General features: G+C 53.2%; 1 protein-coding gene across 5 annotated transcripts in view; it reads right to left on the reverse strand.

Moving 5' to 3' along the window:
- Positions 1 to 9601, reverse strand: part of NTRK3 (neurotrophic receptor tyrosine kinase 3) — a 203856-nt gene extending 194255 nt beyond the window's left edge. For 3 of the 5 annotated variants that reach the window (XM_005148764.4, XM_005148763.4, XM_031048689.2), the window contains exon 1: positions 9070 to 9385. In XM_005148764.4, the coding sequence (XP_005148821.2) occupies positions 9070 to 9317 (248 nt within the window). In that variant the 5' untranslated portion in view covers positions 9318 to 9385. Of the gene's footprint in view, positions 1 to 9069 lie in introns of all 5 variants that reach the window. The other 2 variants (XM_005148765.3, XM_005148762.3) reach the window with 2 other exon arrangements.
- Between the last annotated feature and the right edge of the window lie 16288 nt (positions 9602 to 25889).

Here is a 25889-nt window from a genome sequence, read left to right on the forward strand (position 1 = left end):
ATCTGGGGGACAAGAGAGACCTTTCCAGTCACATAACTCACAGAGGTCCGCAGAGGCAATCCCATCTGTACTGGGATGGACACAAGGGATGCCCAAGCTGGGCTAGAAGCAGGCTTGAGGAGGGCAGTGGTCCAGGACAAGGGCAGGCAGCCCAAGGGAGCATTTGCACAGCTGGATCAGACCGGAGAGCCAGGATTCCTGTTCCCAGCCCAAGTCACAGCACAGCATTGCCACAGAGAGCATGGAATGAGGCCAGAGCTGCTCCAGGAGCAGAGGGAAGGTCAGCAGCTGGAGGTACCCTGCCTCTGCCCCATGTGGCTTCATGTCCCAGCAGGGTCATGAGTTAGAGCCTGGTATTACTGCAGCTCAGCTGAGCACTCATGCTCCTAATTTTTCCTGGCAAAACCATGAGCCCACAGGGTCCTCAGCATTCCCAGCATCTGCTTGAGCATTCCTACAGTAGCATTTCCTAGGGGGAACCGCCTGAGGAGGGCTGGTTGAGGGACTGCAGAACCCAGGAGGATGGGACTTCACCAAGCTCCCATCTGCTCCTACTCACTTCTCAGTCCCCAAGGGACAGCCAGCAAAGGCACCAGTGCCATGTGCCCTGCCCAGCATGGAGACAAAGGATGCCTGCAGGGAAGGGGCAGCATAGGGGATAGCACCTGGGCTCAGCATCTCCCTGCATCCTTCCATGGAGCCCCAGGATCCCAAGGTCATTTTGTTGTCACTGCTGCAAGCACCGGGGTCAAGGAAAAGCACCCCAAGCCACCCATCTGTGCTGTCATACAATGACACTCCCTTAGGAATCCTTCCTGACCTCTCTGCTCCACTCCTGGGACTTAAAAGGCAGTTTTCCTTTCTACTTAGGCAAACCAAAGCTGGGAGGAGGGGAAGGTGTGGATGATGGTACAGGCTGGAGGGGGTACAGGACAGGGATGGTCACTAGCAAGCTCTGTTATGTCCTACAGCAGGAGTGCTGGAGGAAAGCTGGCAGCACACTTGGTTCTGGCTTCTCCTCCAGCTCCCCAACTGCTGTGTCACATGAAAACAAGATAAAACCACAGCACGTGTTTTCCTGGTGCTGCTCTTCCAGGCAAGCAGGGGCCGGGTCTCACACAGAGGGGAACAGGGCAGGACCCACAGCCCCATGGGGTCTGGAAACAAGGTGGTACATGGAGGATGGAGGTGCAGCAGGGCTCCTAGAAGAGCCTTGATGACTCCAGCGCAGCCTTCTAAGGAAGGTCCATAGAGACTTTAACTCCCTTTCTTCAAATGAAGGCCAGGCCCTGAGCAATGTCACAGCCCTAACCCATGTCCATCATCCACACCTCAACACACATCCACCAAACCTCACCCTGCCATGATGCTGGGGACCCATCTGCTGTTGCGTTGCAGGACCACTGGGTGTCACAGCCCTTCCACCATGCTGGCAACACATGGAAAACCAGTCCATCTTTGACCCAGCTGCCGGGAAGGATGAGATACACCCAGCAGCTGCACATGGAGGATGCTACAGGGTCAAGGGCAGCTTCCTATCATCACTCACCCTTGCTCTACCTCACACCAGGGTCTTCCCAGCCTTCCCACCTTGAGGAAGGCCATGTGGCCTCTTAAGCCCTCCAACCTCCATCCAACCCATGTTTAATCAGAGGATCAAAGAGCATTGCACCTGCCCTGGAGGACCGGAGACAGCTCTCAGCCTGCACCTCTTGCCTCTACCTCCAGGATTGCTCCGAGGACATCTCATGTCTGCTGGATACAACAGGGCTGATCTAACAGTCTTGTTTATCCCCCATCCATGCTTGACCTCTCCCCAAACCCCAACTGATCTTAAGCCAAAGGGTCTCCATCCCTACTCTGCTGCTTGCAGGCCAGTTTCCCCTTCAGCATCATGGGCAGAGCTGTTAGGGTCTCCCCTTGCAGACCATGCAGTCAGAAACCAGTCACAGATGGCAGCATCATCGCCAAACACTTGCAACAGGCCAGAAACACCTCCCCAAGCACCCACTCTGTTGTGGGTCACCACCTTCCACAAACCTGCAAATCACCTCTATTCACGGGTGGGCTGGGGCTGTATCCCCTGCAGCACTGATCTAAGAGCTGTCAGTACACGGGGGTGTGCAGACCACATCATCCCGCAGGTGAAATCCACGACTCGTCCAGCTCCCGTGGGATCGGCTGATGCGCACCCGGGAATCGGAATGCTGAGACAGGAAGCAAACGGGAGCCCAAAAGGATCACAGCCCCACGGGCACCCCAAAGGCTCTTTGCCCACGCAGCATCCATCAGGGCGACAGAGGCGACCGGACATCCCGTGCCGGTACCGCTGCTGGTACCGCTCCCGATGCCGCCGTGCGGGTCCCTCCGCCGGTGCCGGCGCAGCCAGGAGCCCGCTTGTCTGCCGCTGCCGCTTGCCCTCTAGCGGCACAGCCACCTTCAAACGGTGGATGAGGAGAGGGAAGGATGAGCCGGGGCTGAGCAGGGAAGCAGCAGCCCCCGGGGCTCCAGAGCAGAGGCTGCGCTGAGGGTCACGGTGCATCCGCGGAGCTGCCGCGGTGTGCGGAGCAGCTTCACCTGCTGGGGGATGGACAATGGGAACGGGGCTGCAGAACACCGCGGTGTTGGTGCCGTGTGTGTGCATCTCGGACGTGGAGCATCACATGAGGTGAGTGGGGCTTGCTGGTTCTCAACTCTTCACACGGGGCACAAAGGGACGAGGTATCCAACCACCGGATGCAAACTGCAGCCTCTGAGCAAGAAATCCCACAGCACCACCTTGACAACAGTTTTACCATGAACCCCTTGGTGTGGAAGGGAGAGCAAGAGAATCTGGGGGAGACCAGAGCCCATGGGCTGCTGTCAAACATACCTGCTCAGAAAGCACCTACACAGCTTGCTGAAACCCCCACTGCAGGAAACCCACACCTCAACGTTACTACTATTGCACAGTGTCTGGTAAATAACATGCTGAGTTACAAGCATTACTACCCTCAGTTTTGGAAGCCTTGCATGGCAGGATGTGGGGTTGGTTCACTCCCTGCTTGACTACAGACCCACCTCGAATGGGAGGCACCAAATCCAACCATAAACTCATGGGAAACACCTATCAAGAGCACTGCATCAAGCAGGACAAGCCAGGGTAGCAGCGCTGAGCACAACCTACCTGGAGGACTCCTCAAAGGTGATCCCAGGGGATATCCCATGGCCTGTTTGGTGGTTAACTGAAAGAGCCCAGCATCTCTGGGTGAATGGATGGTCACAGGCCTCAGGGAGATCACAAGCACCCTTATGCCAAAGCCCATGAAGGTGTCACCCCCCCCAGGGGTGAACTGATGGGGCAGAGCTGAACCAGAAAGCTTTCCCCTAACAGAGCTCTACAAAAGCTCCTAGGCCAGAGGCAGCACATCTCCAAGCCTCCAAGGGCAGAAAGGCAAAACCTTCCTCAGTCTCTTCCCCCTCCATCTCTGCTTCTTCCCCCCATGAAACACATGCCCTAAACCCAAAGCATCCCCACCTCACCTCTCCAAGCCCAGGGAGACAAGCCTACAAGCACAGCTGACTTAGATCTCTCCAGACCCTGCAGGAGATGAGGACTGGGGAGATGTTACATGCACCCTGAGGGTCACCAGCTCAGGCCCCATGCTGGGCTCAGAAAGAACCTGGGAAGTCCTGGCAGGCACCAAAATTGCCTCCTCCCTGGCAAAATACCTGGTGTGGTCCATCAGCAGAGCCAGGCAATGCAGACGTGGCTGGGGAGTACTTGGGGACCAAGTGGGATCAGGTACAAGGAGGGCAGACACCAACAGACTCAAAGGCAGGTGACTCAAAACAACAGGAATCCTGTGTCCCAAAGTAGGGGTGGATGGGTACCTGATGTCCTCTGCTCACCATTAGCTTGGCCACTGCTGGGAAGCCAAGCCGAGACCTGGCCCTAACAGCCAGCTCTCTCCACCTTTTATAGCTCATCTACCCCAGACCCTTCTGCTCTGCCCCTGCACATAGCCTGGGTGATCATTAAAGTACTGGAAGTCCAAGACATCACCTGTACCAGGGAAGTGCCTCTATCAGAACTGGTCAGCATTGAGAAAGGCCCTAAGAACAGGTCAAGGAGCCATCAGCCAGCCCAGAGGATGCCCCCAGCCCTGGGCACCCCTGCTACAACTTAACTACTTCGGTGCACACAAAATGGACCCAATTCCTGATGCAAGGTGAATGATATGGGACAATCAGGATCAGTGCTCCAGCCTTATAGCACCTCTAGAGCATCAAGACTATATATATCTCAGCCCACCTCCTTGTCCCAAACATCTCAGCATCCTCTTCTGTCCCCACAGGTGCATGTCACACCCACCTTCCTCATCCTAACATCCTTCAGGATAGCCACCCTGTTTAAGACCCTTGCAAAATAAAGTTGGGCTGAATTAGGGCCCTTTTGAATGATCCCTGTAGCAGCCAAAGGCTCTGGGACCAGGAAATGGAATGGGAGGCTTTGGGATTACAAAGCCCTTCATCTCTGGAGAGCAGCAGCACACAAAGCACACTCTGGCTGGTTCACAGAGAAGGGAAAAGTTTGTTCCCTGTTGTCTGAAGCAATCACCACTCAAGCATCACAGCAGCCCCCTTCCTGCCTGTTTAGGGGCTGCCAAAGCAAGTTCCACTGCACCCAGGAAAACGCCTGCCCTTCCTTCCCTCCTTCCCAGACATGGGCATCACCGGTGCCTCAGTTTCCCTGCACCAGCAATGAAGGGGTGCTGCCACCCCCCCCACTCTCCCCCATGCCACATGCTCCCAGCTCCCGCAGCGAGTGGGGGCTGCGCTGTGCTCACCCACAGCACCCGGCTCTGACGTGGCTCTCCCACCCCCAGGCAGGCCCACGGTGGAGCGGATGCTGCCGTCAGCTGGTGGGACAAAGCAGGAGCGGAGAGGGCTGCTCTCCTTGTCTATGGAGGGAGCAAGATGCTTCCCCTAGGCTGCGCAAGCGAGACCGTGAAATCCTGCATCCCACAGCGCTCCGTGATGACCCACCTCCTCTTGGGTTGCTCTGCATTCATCTCATCGAAGGCAGCTACAAGCCACACAGATAAACCCTTGCAAATTCACCCGTCAAGGGTGTTTTACCATAAGAAATCCCATTCTCCCCTGGTAAGGCTGGGTAAAGAACCAAGGCTTCTCACACCGGGGACATCTCCCTGTCTTGGAGGAGCCCAGGGGTGACAAACGCAGGCCAGTGCCGCCTGCCTGGCAGCATCTCTGCAGTGCCATAGCAACAGCTGAGAAGTAGGGAGGCCCAGATGGCAAACTCCTCCGTCTGTCCTTCCCCACGCGCCGTGCCGGCGCACGCAGGCACTGCCCACGCTGCCAGAAGGGTAACTCCCGTCCTGCCCAGCACGTGGCACCCGCTGGCACCCGACACACGGCAGCACAAGGCAAGCCCAGGCACCCCATGGTGCCATGGATGGGGACCCAGTGGTGAACAGCCTCCGGGTGTTGCTCAGTACATGTGGGCATGTACAGAAGGGAGTTTGTGCCATGGGATATCCAGGACCAAAGTTATCCCTGTACATGCGGTCTTTTTAAGGAGGTCTTGCAATGGATGGAGCCCCATGTTGTGGGGGTGAGGATGGGTTAGGGGGAGCTGGAGCAACTCTACAAGTCACATCTGGCTAGGGACAAAGCAAAAGCCACCCAGCTGCACAAGGAGAAGCAACACCATGAATATATACAGCCCCATGGTCATCCTCCACCTAAATCAGGATGGGGGAAGTCCAGTTGGCCCCATGGCTAAGACAGGACCCTTGGCAGCAATCAGGGATCTCTGTGTGCAGAGCCACATCCCCAGGGATGCGATCCAAAATTGGACATGGTTCGGGTACGCTGAGAAAGGGCAGAGGGACATCAGCCAACACAAACTTCTCTGTCTCAGGGCAGGAACCTCCTGCCCTTCCCCTGCTTCACCATTAACCTGGCACCACCTGCATGTGCAGAAGGGTTGTGTGCCATCATCTCCCCTAGCCCAGACAGTGCAGGAGCTACACAGCCCTGACCATGGCTGATCCACTCAGAGGATGGGAAACCATAAGCAGCAGCAATTGGAGCAATAACCATTCATTTGAGGGGTGCAACAGGAGGCTCAATGATGGGACACCACACTGCAGGCACACATAGGTCTGACCTGCCCTGCTATGGATACTGCTATAGGCTGAGTGTCTCCTGTCCTTCCATCATCCTTGCCTCAGGGGTCTCATCAGCCATCAGGATGTGAAATAACCCAAAGCTCCTGATGGTTTGGGCCCCAGTCAGGGTGGGGTGGGCTGGCATGGAGGGGTCTCTGCCCTGGCTCAAGGGGGTAAGATGGACAAGCCCTCCAAGCCAGCTCACACTGCCTTCTTTCTCCAGCCCTTGGAATGGTCCTGGCAGCCCTTCAGCAGTGGTACCCAAGCTCTAACAGCAAAGCTGAGCTCGTCTTTTCACACACGAATAAGGCCCTGCTTGGCCCCAGTGATGGGGAAACCACCCCACATTCCATCTGCCTTTACACCAGCAGCCCGATGGAGCAGGGACCATCACCTTCCTCGGGGCCTGAGGGGAGGATCCAGCTAGAGCACCACATCGTCTGGACACAGGGACGGGGCTGAGCCATCCCTATTCCCCCCCCAGCCCAGTGGGAGAAGGTGCTTTTACCTACTTGCTGCCCAGAAATGAAGCAAGCTGCCTACTGAAGCCAAGCCCCAGTGAGCCTGGCAATCAGGGGAAGCACCATTCAGTGCCCAGCTGAATCAGACCCACATGCTGGGAGTGATTCAGCGATGACCAGGCTGGGTTTGATGCACCCCTCACCCAGAACACATGATATGGGGGCTGGCAAGGAGAGAGGCCTGACATCAACCTGGAAGGGTGTAGGACCTGATGTCTCCCACAGAAGAGCATGAGCATAGGTTCAACCCCAGCTCCCAGCAGTGACTCTTTCACTAGGAAGCTGCCCCCCTATCCAAACCACACCTCTGTTCCCATAAACATCCCTCAGGAACCACTGCTGTCTTCCCAGTAAGCACAGATCCCTGGGGAAAGTTTCTACTCATGCTCAGTCTCAGCCGCTTGTGGCATTTTGGGGTTCACCCCAGTCCTGTTCCTCAGCCCCCCAGTGCCTGAGGAAGGAAGCTTAGGGCCAGCAGCGATGCAGGGGGTGAGGGAATGTGCTTTGCTCAGTGTGGAGCAGAGATGCATACAAATTCCAGCAGAAACTGGCACCTTCTCCTCCTTCCCCAACTTAAAGAGCAGCTCCTCTCCCAAAATTACCCAGCATCTCCCTTTCTGGAGTTGTCCGCTGGGTTCCCCCTCCCTTCCTTTTTACAGTCCTCTTATCAGAGTATTTCAATTTCAAAGCAGTAAAGACATTTTCTGGGCACAAAGGACACACGTAATGCTACCTCCCGCAACAGTTCAGATGTATGTGTGCATCTGACAATGCACACTCGCTCACGCTGGTGCCTTCCAAACCCTTTCCTGCTGCTCCCTACCCCTCAAAGGGTTAAAACCAAACCACAACAAACAGCAAACACGGGGAGGGGGATAAAAACAACACGAGTTTCTGACTTCCCCAGCATCACCCACATCCCTCCAGCATCACAGAGAACACGCTCCAGCATCGCGATGCAAGATAAATATGGGGCGATTAGAAGGGGAGCCTTGCATGAGTTTTTCCATTTACTTTGCCCATTCCTGCTAGGTTTGCAGAGGTTTGGTGGTGAGGTGAAGGCAGGGCTGGGGGCTTAGGGTCAGGTACCTGCTGAAAACATGGTTGGGCATCACATGAACCTGTAAGCAAGGGGGAAGAGCAGCTCCCTTCATCTTTACCCAGCAAAGGTGACAAGCAGAGCTGCGAAAGAGGCACTGCAATTACTCTATGGCTCTGCTGCAACTGCACTGTGACCAAACGAAACAGCCTCAGGAAGAGCCCCAGCACAGACCTCTCCCTCCATACAACTGTGCCATCGATGGGGGGAAAGAAATAAATAACCCTCCATTACTCATTTCAAACCTTGCTGCATTTAACTGCCAGAATATAAAGGATTCCACCTCTTCTCAGCTCAACTCCCACTGGCAACTTGCTCTGGGGGCTACATATCCCTAAATGCTCACATTTCAATTAGCATTAGAATAATGAAATGGCTCAGAGTTCATCACACCCAAAAATGTACTGGAAAAATAAAGAGCAGAGATTGGAAGCGATGAGGATCTTTTCTCTCTCCCCCCCCCCCCCCCCCCCCTCCCTGCACACACACACTATGATGGATTCAGGAGGAAAATATATTCCTTTCTCGACTCCACGCTGATGAGATTGCCATGGGCTTTGCTAACTGCCTCTCCAAACAAGGATAACGCAACTTGGAGTTGATTTTCCAGATAAACAAGCATGCAAACAAACGCAAAGTGCTCAACTAAAAATATCCCCCTGCTCCGATGCCTCTCTCCCCACCGCCACCACCCCGCTACGAAGCCGGTGGCAGCACCACCGGCGAGCTGCACAATCGTAACAATACGAGTGAAATAAGCTACTTAAGGGACATCGCACTGTCCTATTTTCCTTTTCACACCCCACTCCCTCCCCTTCCGAAGGAGAAACCGCAGAACCCCAGATCCACTCAGCCAGGGCAGGGCAGGAGCATTTTCTGTTGTGGGGATATAAAAAGACGAGACGTTCTAACCGGATCCAAAGTCTCGAAAAAGAACAAGCAGCTCAGAACTTGCTTTTCTTGCCCAATTTGGGTAAATATGTGGCTGTGTGCTGCTGTGGCGTCCCCCCCTCCCCTTGCAGAAGCAAACAGTTAAAGGCAGCAGCAGCTTTAGCATCTTTGCCTGCTGCTCTCTCCCCTGCTAAGGAATCGGATCTCATTTACTTTATTCCTCTTAAGCCTTGGCCAAACTGTTGCTGGGCTTTTTATTTTGGGGGAAAAGGGGGATGGGGGGAAGAGGGAAGCCGGATTCCTCCGCCCGGGAAGCTCGGGGGCAGCGAGCGATGCCGCGGGTACCTGAGCCATGGGAGAGCCGGGGGGGACCCCCACTTACATGGAAGTGATGTTCCTTGAGATGTCCGTGATATTGATGCTCGTGTTGCCATTGCTGCTGCCTGAATCCTGCCCTTCCAAGAGAGGGAAGAGGTTCCCATCATCCGGCTTCTTGCAATTGATGTCTGTCTTGCTGCAAAGACAATTAGCAGGGCAAGCCAGCACCGAAAGCAGATAGTCTCCCCAAATGCTCCAGAGCAAAAATACCCTCCAGAAAGTGCACTTGGTAGGGCAAAGAGAGACATCCATCTCCGATTGCTGCTTCTAAAAAAGAGGAGGAGGAGGAAAGGGGGGATGGAGGGAGGGGAAGGGGGGGAAAAGGGGGAAGGAAACAAAGACGGGGGGAGGAAAAAAAAAAGAAAAAGAAGAAAAACAACAAAACCTCAAGCGATCAGATGCAAAAATCCTCCAGCAGATGAAATCATGCTGGCAGCTGGCTCGGAGCGGCTGTAATCCCGGCTAGGGCAGCGGCCGCGGGCGGGGATGCATGCTGGCCCGGCCGCCGCTCCCCGCCAGCCGCTCCGGAGGATTGCAACGGGAGGCGAATGGGGAAAGCAGAGGGGGGGGTGGAAAGGGGGGGGGGGGGAGGTAAAGAAATAAATAAATAACAAAACCGGTGCGAAAGTCACCAAGTCCCACCTACTGGGCAGAATTAAAATTGACACACCTGCAGAAAAAACACACAGAGCGAAAGAGGAGGGGGCGACCTCCCCTTCCCATCGCTTCCCTCCCCCGGGCTGGCCAGCCCTGCTGCGGCGGGCACAAAAAGCAAGGGAGGAGGAGGAGGAGGAAGAGAAGGAGGAGGAGGAAGGCTTGCAAAGCGAGCCGGGCTCTGCGATAAAAAGGATTCCCCACCCCCCTCCGCTAAAATCAATGGAGGGGAGGGAGGGGAGAAAGGGGAATAACGAACCCCAGAGCTGCTGGAGCCCCTCCGGCGCAGGAAAAGTTGCATCTGGGGTTAAATTTGAGCTGGGGGCAGAGCGGAGGGGCTCTGGCTCGGCTCCGGCTTCCTCAGGCGCTTTCGGCTATTTGGAGGAGGACGATGCTGCGTTTCGTGGGGTTGTTGGGTGGGTTTTACACACACACATGCACACACACACTCATCCCCCTCCGCAATCCGGACACAAGGGTGGAGGGGAAAGAAGGATTAAACTGAGCTGGAAGAGAATAACCCCCCGTGTGGATTACAGCGTTTATTCTGTCCTTTAGCGGATCCCAGCGAGAGGCTGGGTGGGAAAAGAGAAGCTGCTGGAGAGCACCCAGGAGGGACTTTCTAGAAAAGACACAAGCAAACCCCCCCCTTCCAAAATGCAACGGGGGCTCCGCCGGCTGCCGGGAAGTGCAGGCAGGAGCACCCAGGGCAGGCGCTCCTGTTCTCCTTTCCCTTCCCCTCCTTGGCTTTCCCCTTCCCTCCTGCAGCAGATTCTGCAATCAGACATGCAAAAAAAAGAGAGAGAGAGCCCTGAAAGAGGAAGACTGAAGTGTTGAAAAGGCTGAGCTCAGAGCGCCGAAATGGCATCAGGAGAGCAGTGAGTGCGAGCTGAACAGCAGAGCGAATTAAGATGCATGGTGCATTTTTGGCAAGCACAAACCCAAGCAGATCAGAGCTCTGCTTAATTTGCTCTGCTTTTCTCCAGCGCTTTCCTGCATGCCTTAACCCCCCAACACCAATAGTTCCATGTCTCTGCTCCTCCGCACAGAGCCACAGCGATAAAGGGATGGTGCTGCAGGCAGAGCATGGGTGAAGGGAGGAATTACAGGTGTAGGACTTCAAGTATTTCAAGGGTCTGTTCTTACCAAGCACTAGGTTTTGCACAGGGAGGAGAAGCAGAGAGTGAAGCAGCACCTCCAGGCTTTGGAATGCACCTCAAGTCATCCTAATCTAGGAGGGGCAATGGGATTTGGGGGGAATAAAAGGAGGAGAAATTTAAAAGCAGCCACAGGGAAGATTTGCAACCACACTTTATGTGCCCATCCCACTTCATAGGGGCCCATCCCTACAGGACTTATGCTTGGGGAACACCTCCCCTGTTGCTGCCAGCCCACAATGTGCAAGGGACTGTGCATACCTGGGCATTAGTCCTGCTCCCACAGGAGCTTCCAGGGTGCTAGGTAGCTTCATCAGAGCTTCTCCTGCCAGGAATCCCCAAAGGACATTGGTGCCTTCAATTAAAGGATATATACCAAGGGGGGAGGATTGTTTTTTGCTGAGCCTCACCTGCTTGTGAATGACTGAAGCAAAACACCTGGATCCAAAGAGGTCACTGAAGTGGAGCACAGAGGACTTGGTGGATCTTGAATCCCATGAGAAGCAGCTCCCATTATCAGGCACCTATATGGAGACTGTAGCTGGGAAGGCACCAAAGGAAAACACCCAGGTGTATATTTTACTCCCTGCCTCAGTTTCCCCACTCATATCAGAGAAACACCATACTTGTTGCTAAGCAATGCAACCAGACTGGAGAAGACACCGATGAAGGCACTATGTCATATGTCCCTGTTGAATGGTGAGCACCCCAGAAAGCCCAGCCAGCATGTGGGTTCATCCCTCAGTAGTACAAGGGACAGGGATGTCATAGTACCCACAGAACCAGCGCCTGGGGCAAGACCAGGGCTTCCTTTATACTGGAGCTGGTGCAAGGTCACAGCCTCCACGTGGCACTTGATATCAGACACGTGTGAAACCAGTGTGAGGCCATCAGCCTCCCCTGTATATCGCCACAGGGCCACAGTGTGGGGGACACGTTTGGGGGCACACATCCACTGTAAGGACCCACTTCAGTCCCATGGTACAGCAGGGCTCTCCTGTGGGCAGATCAGTGCCAGAACCTGCTGGTGCTAGGGTGGCATTGCTTGGTGCCCACCCAGTGGCAGCTTACCCTGTATCCCTCCATCCCCCAGGATGTGGGGTCCTTCCCTGCTGTGGAGCAGAGCACAACTAACAGAGCACAGACTCACCCAGAGAGGCTTTGGGGTTTGAATTCTCCTTGCAAAGAAGAGGTTTAACCCACAGCAAGCTGGGAAGGTCTCATGTGGGCTGTCCTGGGTGAGGAGATGCAGGAGCCCACCCATCCCCATGACATGCACACCCGGTGCCAGGCAGCCCCGCTTCAGCAGCTGATGAGGAGGTTTAGTGCCAAGCCACAGCTTCCTCTGCCGCTAATAGATAAAGCCACTGCTTGCAGAGGAAACGTGGCCGGGCAAAGCAGGGGAATGGGAGGAGCGGGAGCATCCAGCTGGGTGCCCGGAGGGCAGGCGGAAGGTAGGCAGGGAAAGGAAGAAGCCAGGGGGCTGTTCATCCTCCTCACTGCAGGCTGCCAGGGGGAATGGAGAGCTCGTTGGCAGAAGAGACTGCAGCGACAGCAAAGTCCCTGCCACGGAGAGCAGAGGGGTCACCAACCTTCACCCAGCACCAGAGTTGGGTGGCCCCTGGTCCTGCTTCCCCTGCTTGAACCCTCACTGGTCCATGAACAGACAGAAGATGATGCTCAGTGAGGGCAGTGCTACCTCTTCTACACCTAAACCCAAAAGGGGACTGGAGTATTTGGGACCTGTTGGTGGCAGGAATACACCATCCCTCACTCTTGTCCCTGTGGAAGAGGGAGGCAGGAGCAGGGCGTGAGTGATGGGGCTGTCAGAGCACAGAGATAGTATCTCAAGAAGAGGCCTTGCTGTTATTGCTCTGAGGGATGCTGGCAAATTGCTCTTTCAAGAAGCATCACCATGAAGGATGAAATCAGTGCCTCCTGTGAGAACTCTGCCCCACAGGGGCTTGGGGCTGGGTTCCCTCTGGCCTTCGAGACCCTCCAGAAATTCCATGGGATGCACTTGGCTGAGACTAAACACCAGTTCTTCTGCCTAGAGGTCCCTGTCTCCCCTTTTGCATGGAGACTCACGTTGCTACCAAAACCCCAGCCCAGAAGAAGGAGCAGGTCTGAGAAGTGCCTGGGGCCATGAACAGAGGTGAAGGCAGCTGCTTTGTTCGCATTTCTGCTCTTCCCACCTACACAGCTGCCTTTAGCATCACACTCAAGTGCTGGCCATCCCTTGGGGACAATCCTTACTCCTGCCACCCCACTTCCCAAGTAAAGGCTCCCCAGTACACCACTTGCCCCCCCAGGCCCAGTGCAACAGCCCTTTGGGGCATGACCAGAAAGAGATCCATGGTCCAATATCTGCTCAGTCATCATAAGCTCCGACGTCCACTCCTGCCTCTGATCTCTGTATCGATCTGCAGGCCCACACTGAGGCTCACACCGCCCGCTCCCTGTTACCAGAACAGCACTCGCTGAGTGCTGAAAGTGATGAGCTGACATTTCTCTAGCCCCCCTCTCATCCAGAAGGATCTGCCTATAGCAGGACTGCTTTGCACACCCCTGAAAGGCAGCCAGCCCCGGAGCGGGCAGAGCTGCTGCTTGGCATCACACGAAGGATGTGAGCTCTGATGGGAAACGCAGGGAGAAGGGTTTCATCCCCTGCTTAGGGGATTTGGCTGTAGGTTCATGTGCCCCTTGGCAGAGACACCCCAAGAAGTGCAGTTTTGGAGAGGGTCCAGTTTGCAGGGTAAATGCCCAAGAGCTGCTGCCAGCTCTCAGGGAAGGTGTTAGGGCTGGTTTGGGGCACAGCATCCCCTATGGCATCACTGGTGTGGGCTGCAGGAGGAAAACCTCAGCCACAGCAGGGCCAGAAGGAGGTTTTTATCTCTTGTTTGGGCCATGCAGGCACATGAGCATCAAAAGTGTTGCTCCCTAAGTGAAGCTCCTCGTTCCCACTAACCTGGGCAGAGCTTGGAAGCAGCTTTTGATTTGATGTCCATGTCACTTCTTAGATGCAGAAGGTCTCATTCTGCACATGGGACAGCCTGGCCCCAGGGAAGCTGCATGGAAAGAGGTAGGGGATATGGTGCAATCATATTTGGGCAGCGACAGCTGTGTGATGAAAGGTGAAGGTCTCAGCTGGGGAGGTGGATGGATTGCAGCTGGTGATAAGAAACTCCAACCTTGGCTTGTCCTTGCTCATGCTATGGGAATGTGGGAACAAGGTCAGGATTAAAGCCATTCCAGCAGATGTCCTGTCTGTAAACTCTCTGAGGCCATTAAGGGGAAAAGCATCTAACCAGGAGCCCTTTGCTCAGATAAACAGGAACAAAAGATTCAGGAGAAAACATTGAAGTGAGGTCTAGAAACAGCCCTGTCACAAAGGTAGCAAATATTGCTGTGCTTGCATTCATCGCTAGGACCTGAACTGATCTCCCACCTTGGCAGCTCCTGAATTAATGTGTCTAGCCAGGAAAAAGGTCTGGTCATGGCTGTAATGTTCAAAAGATGGCCCAGGGAGGGTGTCTGCAGTGGTCAGGAAAAAAAGAGACTGAAATGAAGGTCTTGGAAAGCCCAACGAATAGGAGGGGGAGCAGATTATAGCCACCATCAAGGCAGCGCTTTGATGTGGCAGCGATGCTCTATGCAGAGCTGGTCCATCCTTACAGAGAGCAAAGAGAAGCAGTTCTCATACTGGGGTGGGGAAGCTTTAGGAGGACTGAGGCTTCAAAGCCTGAGGGCAGTGCTTGGAGAGGAGCTGGGGAGGGGGGTGCAAAGGGGTCCCAGGAGGCACCCACGATGGCCATGCTGCAGGCAGATAACGGGAATTATAGTCCCAGCATTGTTCCTCTGATGCCATCTGCACGTATCCTGGGGTGTTTGACATGCTCAGAGACACTCGGTTGTGGGCACCAGTCAGAAATGTATGATGTGAGCAGTCAGGCTGTGCAGTCACAGACACAGCCCTTGCCAGGACAAAGGAGCAGAGGACTCCTTCATGTTTTCCCCTGTGATTTTCCCCAAACCAAGCCTGTGCTTTCAAAAACCCCACGTTCCTCATTCAGCCTCTGAATGTGCGAGTGGAGCATGTGAGACTGCAGCGGGGTGAGAGAGTCTGGAATATCCCATAATGCAGGACCTCAGTGTAAGAAATATTGCTTTAGATTTAAAAACTAATCAAAATTAATAAAAAATTAAAACCTCCCAACCCTCCAGCTTATTGTCAAGCATGATTCTATGATTCTATGCTTGTAAGAACAAAAGGAAGAGCTACATCCATGCCAAACCCTGTTCTCTTGCATTTGCAATGCACCATCCCCATGTCCCTGCTTTCTGGGCAGGCACCCACAGCAGCATCCCTCCCCACTGCCCTGTGCTTCACAGAAGCTCAGGCTGCTGCTGGGATGCTGGGGAGGAAACAGTGTGAAGGGAAGAGTGACCATGACACACGGCTCATCAGGGAGGTAACAATGCTCATCTTGGGCCCCTACTAAGCCTTCAGGTTGAATCACAGCTCACTGGAGAATCAATTCCTCCTCACCCTCAGCTCCTCTCTACACACGTGCTCTGCAAACCCCATCCACCCATGTGAGGAAATGGAATCACTTTAGAGAAAGCTCCCTGACCTGTTTATGCCTCCAGATCTTTCACACATCTTCATTCCTGGGGGGCTCTGTTGACTCTGGGGATAGGTGCTGCATCAGGGTTAAGCAGGGAAGAACTGATACAACCACCTCTGTTGATTCACCGAAATCATTTTGTAGGGTGCTGCTCTCCCAAATAAACCCCAAGGATGACTGGAGTCAACAGCTGCTTGAAATAGTTTCTTGCTCCACCAAGGGAATCATGAAATCCCAAATAACTTGAGACATGTCTCCATCCCACGGTGGGTGCGAGTCAGCTGGTCCCACCCTCAACCCACCATGCAGGGAGAAGTGACCATGCTGAACCCAAAAGGACCATGACCCACAAAGCCTGGCTTAGCTAGGATCCCTGGGCTAAGCAAACAGGACCCCAAAATGCTGTGTCCCAGGCACCTCAGCCCACTGGAGAAAAGCAGGATGCTCCTGGTGGCAGCTGTGTTTTCCTGCTTTGATGCCTCTCCAGCATCACCTGTAAGCCAGAGCTCCTGGAGCACAGGGTGACAAGTGATAGCAGCCACAGTAGCAGGACCATGCCTCTGAGCCCTTCTCTCTGGACGCTGCCACACTTGTTTCTCAACCAGGGCTTTGCAGAGCCGTTAACAATCCCACTAATGCACAGCATCCAATCTCTCCCGCCCGGGAATGACAGCAGCTGGGGCTCAATGGCATAATTGTGTTTTGATCCCTTGTGCCAGACTTCCTAGACACACGCTGGAAGTTGATACCACCTTACAGGAGGGGATCTTGCTATGGGAAACAGCTTCCACAAGCTCTGCTTACCTGGGGAAGAAGGCTTGGATGGGGGGCTCTGGTTTTGGAACACCTTTCACCATTCCTGCAGGGCTGACCTTAACAGGCGTTAACCTGAGAGCCCCTGGGTGTGCTGGTGGTGATGGAAGGCTGCCCTCGAGCTGGGCATATGGTCCTCAGGTCACCCCTATAACACTGTCCTCAGCCCCTGTGAGCTGCAAGGCGAAGCGAAGGCAGCAGCCTGGTGTGTGAGATGTGGCAAATGTCCTGCCAAAGTGTCTGCAATAAACAAATCAATAATTAAGGCAGGATGTACATTAGCCTTTGAACACACTCCAGGTAGAGCTTATTTTAGCCCTTCCAAGGAAAGTGTGTGGGGTGAGCAAAGAGGGGGCTGCAAAAGGACGAGGGGCTGCAGGGGGATGAGGTGCAGGTTAGGGATGAAAATGGAGGATCAGGAGGAGGAGGCTGTGATTTAATAGGCAGGCAAATGGCAGGATTAGGGATGTATGTTGGAAGCAGGCACTTGGGAGCTAAGGAAAAGAGGGATGCAGGCAGGGGCTGGAGGTGATGTGCATGAGCATGCCTGCAGTGTGATGGGCACAAAGTCTCCTTGAACATGCAGCAGTTGTGCTTGCCTACCCCTGCCTGGCTCCTTCTTCAGCCATGTCCTTTGCCTTCCCAAAAGCAGCCTTACCTATCTCACACTCACCTGTGTAAGCTCAAGATGCCAAATAACTCACCAAACTTCTGCCCAGCCAATTCCAGATCCAACACAACATCCTACAGTGGGGAAGTGATCTCTCCGGTCATTTTGGCTTGTGACAGGCACCAGCAAGTCAAGCTCTGGGACACACTGCCAGGGTTGGAAGGCAGAGGAGGACACCAGCAAGCCCTGAAGATGTCTGGGCAGCAGTGCCATCTTGTCCCCCACACTGGCACTCATATCATCCCTGCTCTGCCACTTTTAATACCGAGAGAGAGGCCAAAGCCCAAGATCCATCTTAAAATGCAGAAAAATCTTTGTTTTACTAAAAAAGGTCAGTTCTCCACTTTTTTAGCGCATTGCTTGGCATTTCTCAGCACTGAGCATTCCCCCCCCATTTCCCCACACCAGTTTGATAAGAGGCTTTCCTCATCCTTACAGAGAAAGATCTGGATGATGTGATTTATGCCTACTGCATATCCGAGCTGGCTTGCCACAAGCCTCTGCATTTGGGCTAGTGCTGGAAACCACACAGTAGCATCAGCTAATGTGAAACACAACCCACCTCCTCAGCGGGACGGGGTCCCCAGAGCCCATCTTCCCATTCCCCCCTCTTCTGCCTCCGCACCCACTCCCCTGCCAGGCAAGGCTGGGGTTTGTGATAGCCAAACACAGCAACCGCTGACGGTGCAACAGCACTAACCAGAGCCCTGCCAGCCCTGCTCCTCCTGGGATAGCCTGGGGAGGGATGGAGACAGACCTCTGCAGTGCTTCCGGGGAGCCTGAGTTGGTCCAAAGTCTCAAACACTGGGGAGTTTCCTTCCAGCAAAGAGCTTCCAGTGTGAAGAGCAATCACTGAAACACTTGTGATGCAGTTCAGCTGAGTAAAATAAATAAAAGTGACTAATAGGTGATTAAATATTAAAGGACCGCTTTATTTTTGCAAATGCACAGAGCACTGCACACAGCTGAAATGTGGAGATGGTCCCTACAGCTGAAATGACCAAGGATAGCTGAAATGACACCAGGCTCTTCCTTGTGCTGCAATGAGGAGCATCTGGGCACAGACTTCAGTTTCTCACTAAGACAGAGGTGGGTCCATCAGCCATCATCATCAGCTGCTTATGTACAGATTACCCAAATGAAGCTTGTACAACCAAGACGGATAAGCTGAGCCTCCAGACCACACTGTGCCAGTCTGACCTGTCTGCGTGCACAGACACTGCTGCGATGAGCACGCAGATTCAGCAGCAGTTGCTTCATCATGCTACAGGGCTCCCCTTGCTCCCTCGTTAGATGCCAGAACCATCTAATGAAGCTGAGATAAATATTCCCTCCTACTGCCTATTAACACTGGCTGGAGGGGAGCTCCTTCTTCTGACACAAGCCCACACCATTTCGGTGCCTCCAGCATCGCATTCTCATTCATTCCTCTTGGGGCACTTCTCCCCAGTGTCCTCCTGGAGGTCTCCCAGAGGTGCTCTTTGTCTCCCCACCTACAACACAAAGTGTTGCTGTCATATTGGTGGGTGAGATAAGGAAGAAGTTCTTTCCTGTGAGGGTGCTGAGGCACTGGAACGGGTTGCCCAAAGAAGTGATAAGTGCTCCATCCCTGGCAGTGTTCAAGGCCAGGTTGGACACAGCCTTGGGTGACAGGGTCTAGTGGAAGGTGTCCCTGCCCATGGCAAGGGATTGGAACTGGATGATCTTAAGGTCCTTTCCAACCCTAACCATTCTGTGATTCTATAAGATCTGCTGGAGGGGATGGAGCAGGCTACTCTGGGGGTCTGGTAGCTCCGGGGTCTCTGGACCCAGATCTACACTCTAATCCTGCAGGGAGAGCACATTAAACACACCATCACATACCAACCGGAGCAGCCAGGCTGCAGGAGCTGCGGGTGCAGTGCTGAGGCAGAGGAAAAGAGGTTGTACAGACCAATATCCAAGTCCCTTGGGCTGAGCAGCAGCACACCTCCTGCGGGGATCCACGTGAAGACTGTGTGGTCACTTCACAGGCACCAGGGAGAAAGACACACATTTTGTTATGTGATAATTCCCTCAGCACCATCTGGTTGCTCGCTCCATCCCCATGCTGGCCGGAGAGGGTCACCCTGATCCTAAACACAACTTCCTTCGGAGTCATGGCAGCTGGGATATAGTCTCGGTGCTGATTTCATTTCTCTTTGGTAAGGAGACATCCAAGAGGCACTGCAGCATCATGTGTGCAACAGCCCCACCTCTGGAGCACCCCAAGAGAGCTGCTGTCCTGGTGCTGTCCGTTCCCCTGCCATCTCCCACTGGCCACATCCACGTCCAAGCATGGAGAGGGATGCTGCTCGGATAAAATCCTGGAAAATAGGAACTTGAAGGGAAAGGAAAGAGCGAGAGCCAAATGGCAAAGGATAAAATCAATATGGGGAGAGCTGTTATTTAAGCTTCTGAGCTCCGGGGTATTACAAACGCTGGAGAGCAATGAAATAAAAATGATACATAAAGTGACAACATCATCCCGTCTGTATAACTGACGCCCTTAGCAGCTGTTTGGTCTGAACAACAGAAGTAAATCCAAATCTGTGCCTGCTGCCCAGGGCTGTCTGGCATTCCTAAGGGGGTACTTTCTGATCAGAGAGAGAGGAAATTACAGGGCATTTTTGCCAACTGGATCATTTTTAACCTCCTTTGGTCAGTGTGCACTGGAAGTTCGGAAGATCCATGGTCAGCAGCCCACTGCAGCTCTTCTAGAAGAGTCTGGGTCTTTCTACATGTAGAAGAGACTCTTTTGGGCACCCAGAAGCGTCAGGGGTACAGGGTGGCAGTGGGGCTCCCTGGGTGCAGGGACCTTGGACAGCCATGGGCCAAACTGCACTACACAGGCAAAGCTGGGGAGAGATCCTGCAAACCAGGAGTGAAAACACTAGACTGGCATGTAAAGTGTGCTTTCCTTGCCTCCAAGGCTTTCTGACACCCTCTTATCACCCTTTAAAGCTTCCCCACACCAACACAAAGCAATAACTTTTTCATTTCTCTCTATTAGGGGAAAATAGAGATTTTTCCTTTTCTTTTCCCCCAGCTTTCTCTACCTCCCCATCATCTCTTCTCCTATTGACCCTGGAAGCTTGTCAGCCCTCTCAGCTCTGCTTGCAAGCTGCTTCTCACTGCCAGCCCCTAGCGCATCGTCCTACCTGGGCTTGTTTGGGTACCACTATTGCCACTGATGGTGGTTGGTGTTGCAGTGCTCTGGGTTCCCCAGCACTGACTGTGGCCAGGCTGGACAGCATGGATGGGGAGGGAGCCACAAAACACAGTGCTGTGTGCTTTGGGAGGAGAGGGACACCTTGGAAGATGCAGAGCTTTAACACCGGGCTGCCGGGGGATGCTGCAGTGCTGGGATTCGCACTGCCACCTTAGGGAAAGCAACAGAAATGCTTAACCTGAGAGCGGGAAGCGATGTCACTCTCGCCTTGAGTTGAAGACCAGCTCCTGCAAGGCCAAGGCAGGAGTTTAACCTGTCCGGCAGCGTGGGGAGCTCAGGCAGTGCTAACCCCACTTATAGCTGCCTTCTGCAGCTGCCGCAGCATTAACCCATACCTGGGAAAGCACCCAGCCCTGCTCCAGCTTAGGCAGGCAGAGGCTTTTAGCAGAGCCCAGCCATCACAGCGCCATGCGTGATGGGTTTGCTGGAGGGAGAGGAGCAGCCTCTGGCTCCCAGAGCACTGTTTAACCTCCCGGAGATGCTGGGGGATGCGCTGGCAGAGAGAGAAACAGTGCCAGAGCCAAACCAAGCAGCATGGCCATGACAGATGCTACCCAGCAGTGGGCTGGGGATGCAGGGGCCAAGCTGGATGGGGACAGGGAAGGGGTAGAGGCTCTTTTCTCCTTGCTCACCTTGGAATGCCATTTCTGGGACTGGGGAAACCTTGGCATGGCCCCCAGCCCTTCTCTGCCCGAATTGCTTCACTGGATTTGTTCCCTTCTCCCACCCCTGCATCCCTAGCATGAGCTCAGGGTGGTCAGATCCACCCCACAGGGTTATGGATTTTTCCTACCCTTCTGCCTTGAATCCAGCTCCCAAGCAACAGAAGAACTGGGGAAGGAAAAGGAATTTTTTGGACTGTGAGCTTTCTGGAAGAGAGCTGGGATCAGTGCTGCTTTGATAAGAGATGGGACAGCAGGGACAAAGCAGGGGGAATGGATGCTGGATAGGGAATGCTGACAGCATCACATGGGATGGGATGGATTCAGGTGCTGTAGGGCAGAACAGAGAGCTGCTCTCCCTCTGGAGACATACAGCATCTGGGTAGGGTCAGGGCTGCAGCAGCAGCTTGGCAGGGCAAGGAGCTGCTGACAGGCACATTCAGAGAGTAAACGTGAGCCAGTGGAAGAGAAAGTGACTAGAGAAACCTGAGAGCATTGCCTGCTCTCTGCTGTCCCTGATGCTTGCAGTCTTTCCCCCTTTGGGGGAGAGGTGGAAGGTCCCAGCTGCAATCACAGGCACTGACTAATCCACAGGTTTCTCCCAGCTTCTCCAGAATTCCTGGATTTTGATCCTTTCCACCTCCTCCCAAGGCCTCATCCACATCTCTCCTGGCAGTGCTCAGCTCCCACACATGACCCTAGTGAAAGACGCAGCATAGAGCATCTCCATGGTGGGCGGTTGCACTGCACTTCGCCTACTGGAAATGCTGGGAGTAGGGAAGAAGAAGAAGGGAAAAAGAAATAGAAGCAGAAAACCAGCCTCTGGGGTCTGCCTCTGTGTGAAACTGCAACCAAGTGGCAACAAAACTGGGAAGATCAGGGCTTTTCCCATTCTGCTCTATGGAGGCTCAATTCCCAAAGCTGGGGGATTGTGGAGACTGGGAGTGCAAGAGCAAGGCAGGCGCATGTCCCCTTATGGACTTCCTGGGAGCACTAAGGAAAGCAGAGAGAAACTTGCTGAAGCCTCCCTGTAAGCAGCAGGTTAAGGCAGGTTTCCTTGGATACAGGGAGCACTCCAGCTGTTTAACAAATGGCCAAGAGAAAACTCCAGCCTTGCTCTACAAACAGGCAGGGATTGATGCCACCCTAAGAGGATGCTCTGGGGCCAGCAGTGCAGATCACAGGATAAGGGGACATCAGCTGTGGGAAGCGTGCTGATGCCTGCTGGCCTGGGATGTAGGCAGTCTTGTCCTGCAGTGGTTTTCAGGCTGGTCCTTTGCAAAGCGCTCATCTCTAATGAGTGGGTGAAGAAGGCCCAGCTTTAGTCCAGTGGATAACCCATCTGTGCTGATGATCAAGGTTACCTATGGATAATTTAGTGCCGAGGAGATTCACTAGAGGTGTCCCTGCCCAGAGAGTTGGAAGGTTTTATCCAGGTAATTAAACAAGCATCGAGGGCTGGGAGAAGCCTTGAGAGGAGATACGACATGCATCCCTGCTCATCACTGAGAATGTGGGTTGCAAACAGCTCCCACAGGAAGCACAAGATAGAAGAAGCTAACTCATGCATAAGAGAAGGGAGCAAGTCTGTTCTTCAAACTCACCCTACAAGCCCAGCCTCCAAATTCAGAAGATGTCAAGAGGCACAAACCTGACAGATACGTGTTGCGACAATGGTGACAACCTTGGGAAAGGTCCTGAGCATCCCTGTGTGTCCATGGCAGCCTGGCTGGCTGGAAAATAAAGGAGATGAAGTGCAAGGAGTGTCCTGTTTATTTGGTACAGCACTTTCTTCTGGTTTAAGTTGATTAATATTTGTAGGGGCATAAGCTAAGGCAATGGGAGATGAGAATGCCACTAGGAAAACTGCCCTAGAAATCAGTGGAGTGGAATTTGGCTGGCCTTTAGAACAAATCTAATATGGCTACATTAACTGGAGGGGGAAGGCATTTCCCTGCTAGATGTTCAGTTAACATAACCCTGCAATTCCCAGGATGATGACAGGGAGCCCTGGCTGGGTTCCTCCATCCATTTCTGCTCTTTCCCTTTGCTTCATCGAGTCATTGTTAGGCAAATGCTTGAAGATGACACCGGCAGCAACACAAGGGAAAGCAAAGCTTCCACGTCAATGCACATGACTTGACAATGCAAATAGCTTGGGATACACAGTGCATAAGTATATATTATTAAGCAGCAATAAATGAACGAGTTTCCCGTACTTGCCTGGTGGGAGGATGCAGGAAAGACCTGGGAACCGACAGCCTGGTTTGCTCCTTTCTCAGCTTGTCTCATATTGAGCGGCTTGTTTGCCCCAGGTGTTTGAAATTGATTCAATTAAGATTCTTTAAGCATTCAGGTATAATGAAATAAGGACAATAAAACCTAATAAACCTCAGGTAGTTGTGTCCTACCCTGCCTATGCCTTGTTCCCCTTACAGCTTCCCATGAGAGGCCAGGGCATGCCTGATGGATTAAAATGGGCAGGGTGAGGGGTCAGCTAATACAGCCCTGCTCTGGATAGTCACAGATGTCCAACACCCTATGGGGAAGAAGAGATAGAAAACAAGGTATCAATTCTACATTGGCCCAGAGATCAGCCCAGGTGCAGAGGTGGCCTGGGATGGATGGTTTGGGATAGATGGAGGACTAATAATAGGAAACATGGAGAAAGTATTAAATAGGGGTCTCCCCAGTTACAGGTGGGGCCAAGCTGAACAGATGAAGCTAGATGGAAAACAAATATTAGGCTCCACTGAAGAAACCTGGGAGCTCACCATGCCTCTGAGGACCAGACTACATAGAGAAACCCCATAATGTCCTCTTGAAGACTGGCCCTGATGTGAGTTGACAATAAAGTGCTCCCAGTACTGTCACTGAAGAAATAGGAGAGGCAAATGTACTCAACAGGCACTACTACACACGGATTCCATACAGGGCTGGGTCCCGTGCCACGTGTGCATGTCCAGGTTTATGGCAGCCACAGTGGTGAGAAGAAGGAAGACCTTTGAACAATCTTGTCACAGGGTCCAGCTACCACTTTGGAGCATCTCATGCCAACACAGGGTCTCTTGCGCACACTGTGAAAGGACCAAGGCCACATCATGTCGAAGGCAGGGCTTAGGACCTGAGAAGTTAGATGGAAAGCACTGCATTTCTTCCCCAGAACTGGATGAAGAGTGTGTGGTTATGAGCATGGCCATCAATGAACCACAAAGCCTTTTAGCATCCATTATTTGCAACTGCTGCTGAGCAAACAAATGTGACCACATCAGTCACCCGGCCCATCCCCAGATGAAAGCTGTTCACATCAGCCGATGCCTCCCCCCAGGAAAGAATAGCTGACCCTGAGGGAGCATGGTACAAACCCATCCCCCTTTCCCTTCTGTAGGCTTCTCAGAAAGAGACAAAATGGGGTATCTCACTTCTCCCTCTCTCTATCATGCCCCCTTTGAGGGGTTTGCCATGGTCCTTGACTGATCGCTGTGGACCACATCTTCCTCCCCATGTCAGCTGAGTAAGTCCCACACATGGGAAGGTTTGGGAGATGTATGCATACCCTCATCAGACTCCTGACCATGAGCCCCACCACTAAGAGATCAGATCCATGTGAGGACCTTCCTTCAGCCCAGCATTGAAGAGGAGGTCCAAAGCTGGGTGTCAACCCAATGGATGTCAAAAAGAGGAGCCTCTCCTGGGCTGCCAGGGGGGATTTGGCTGGCATCCTAAGGGTGGTTTAACTGAGCAGATACTGGGCTTCCTTGGCAGAGCAGACAGTGAACACCCTGCAGCTGCCTATTCCCAACCGCAGACCTGCCCTGGCTTTGGAATGAAGGCTCATGCACTGCCAGCACACTGGGGCCCCTGCACCTCTCTGCCTGCTTGCCTGTTTATGCTCAGGCTGCCAGCTTAACAGGGTGGCTTATTTATTTATTTTATTGCTCTTTCTTCTCTCCCCCTTTCTATCTCTCTTTTCCCTTTTGTCTTTATTTTTTTCCTCCTTCCTCTATGAGTTGTGCCGCAGTTCTTGGTAAAGCACTTTAATCCATTTTAATGCCCCAGTTCTGCTCCTCAGTGACAGCCTGGTGGTTAGTCTAATGCGTCCCGCTCACCTCGGGGTTACTAATGAGGTCACGGTGAAGGCAATCTCCAAACTGAATAATTCACTAATCAGATGCTGCAGACTCCAGTGGTAAAATTTATTTCTGACACCTAAACAGCAAATGGGTTTGTGGACACACACACATACACACACACATACACACACACACACACACACACACACGTGCCTGCACGCACGCCTCCTCCTCTTCCTTCTTCAGGGCTGTCTTTGGTGAATCACTGCTGTGCCATGCATTTAATGACAGGTTTCACTAAGCTCAGGGCAAGGAGGAACCAGTGTGAGTGGTAGATAGACTGGGAAGCTCCATGGGATGGATAGTTGCATGATGAGACAAAGATTTGGGGACAAAGGCAAGCTCATGCCATGTACAGAGACTATCTGCTGCCACTTTTCTCTTGGATTTAGCCTTGGGGGAACTTTCTGGTCAACTACCTAGAGGGACTCACCATAGAATAGTTAGGATTGGAAAGGACCTCAAGATCATCTAGTTCCAACCCCCCTGCCATGGGCAGGGACACCTCACACTAGACCATATCACCCAAGGCTTCATCCAGCCTGGCCTTGAACACTGCCAGGAATGGAGCATTCACAGCCTCTCTGGGCAACCCATTCCAGTGCCTCACCACCCTCACAGTAAAGAATTTCTTCCTTATATCCAATCTAAACCTCTGCTGTTTATGTTTCAACCCATTACCCCTTGTCCTATCACAGGGAGCTAAGGAGTCTTGGGAGTAAGGACTAGTTCTATATGTTTGTAGCTGGAAAACAGCAGAAGATTTGTATTGAATTGAAGCATCCAGCCTATGGAGGGTTTGGTGCTGGCATTGCCAATCTCATACTTTATCCCCTTTAAGACAAGTCTCCCAGATC

Source organism: Melopsittacus undulatus, chromosome 9, assembly GCF_012275295.1.
Source record: "Melopsittacus undulatus isolate bMelUnd1 chromosome 9, bMelUnd1.mat.Z, whole genome shotgun sequence".
In the NCBI taxonomy this organism is placed as follows: domain Eukaryota; kingdom Metazoa; phylum Chordata; class Aves; order Psittaciformes; family Psittaculidae; genus Melopsittacus; species Melopsittacus undulatus.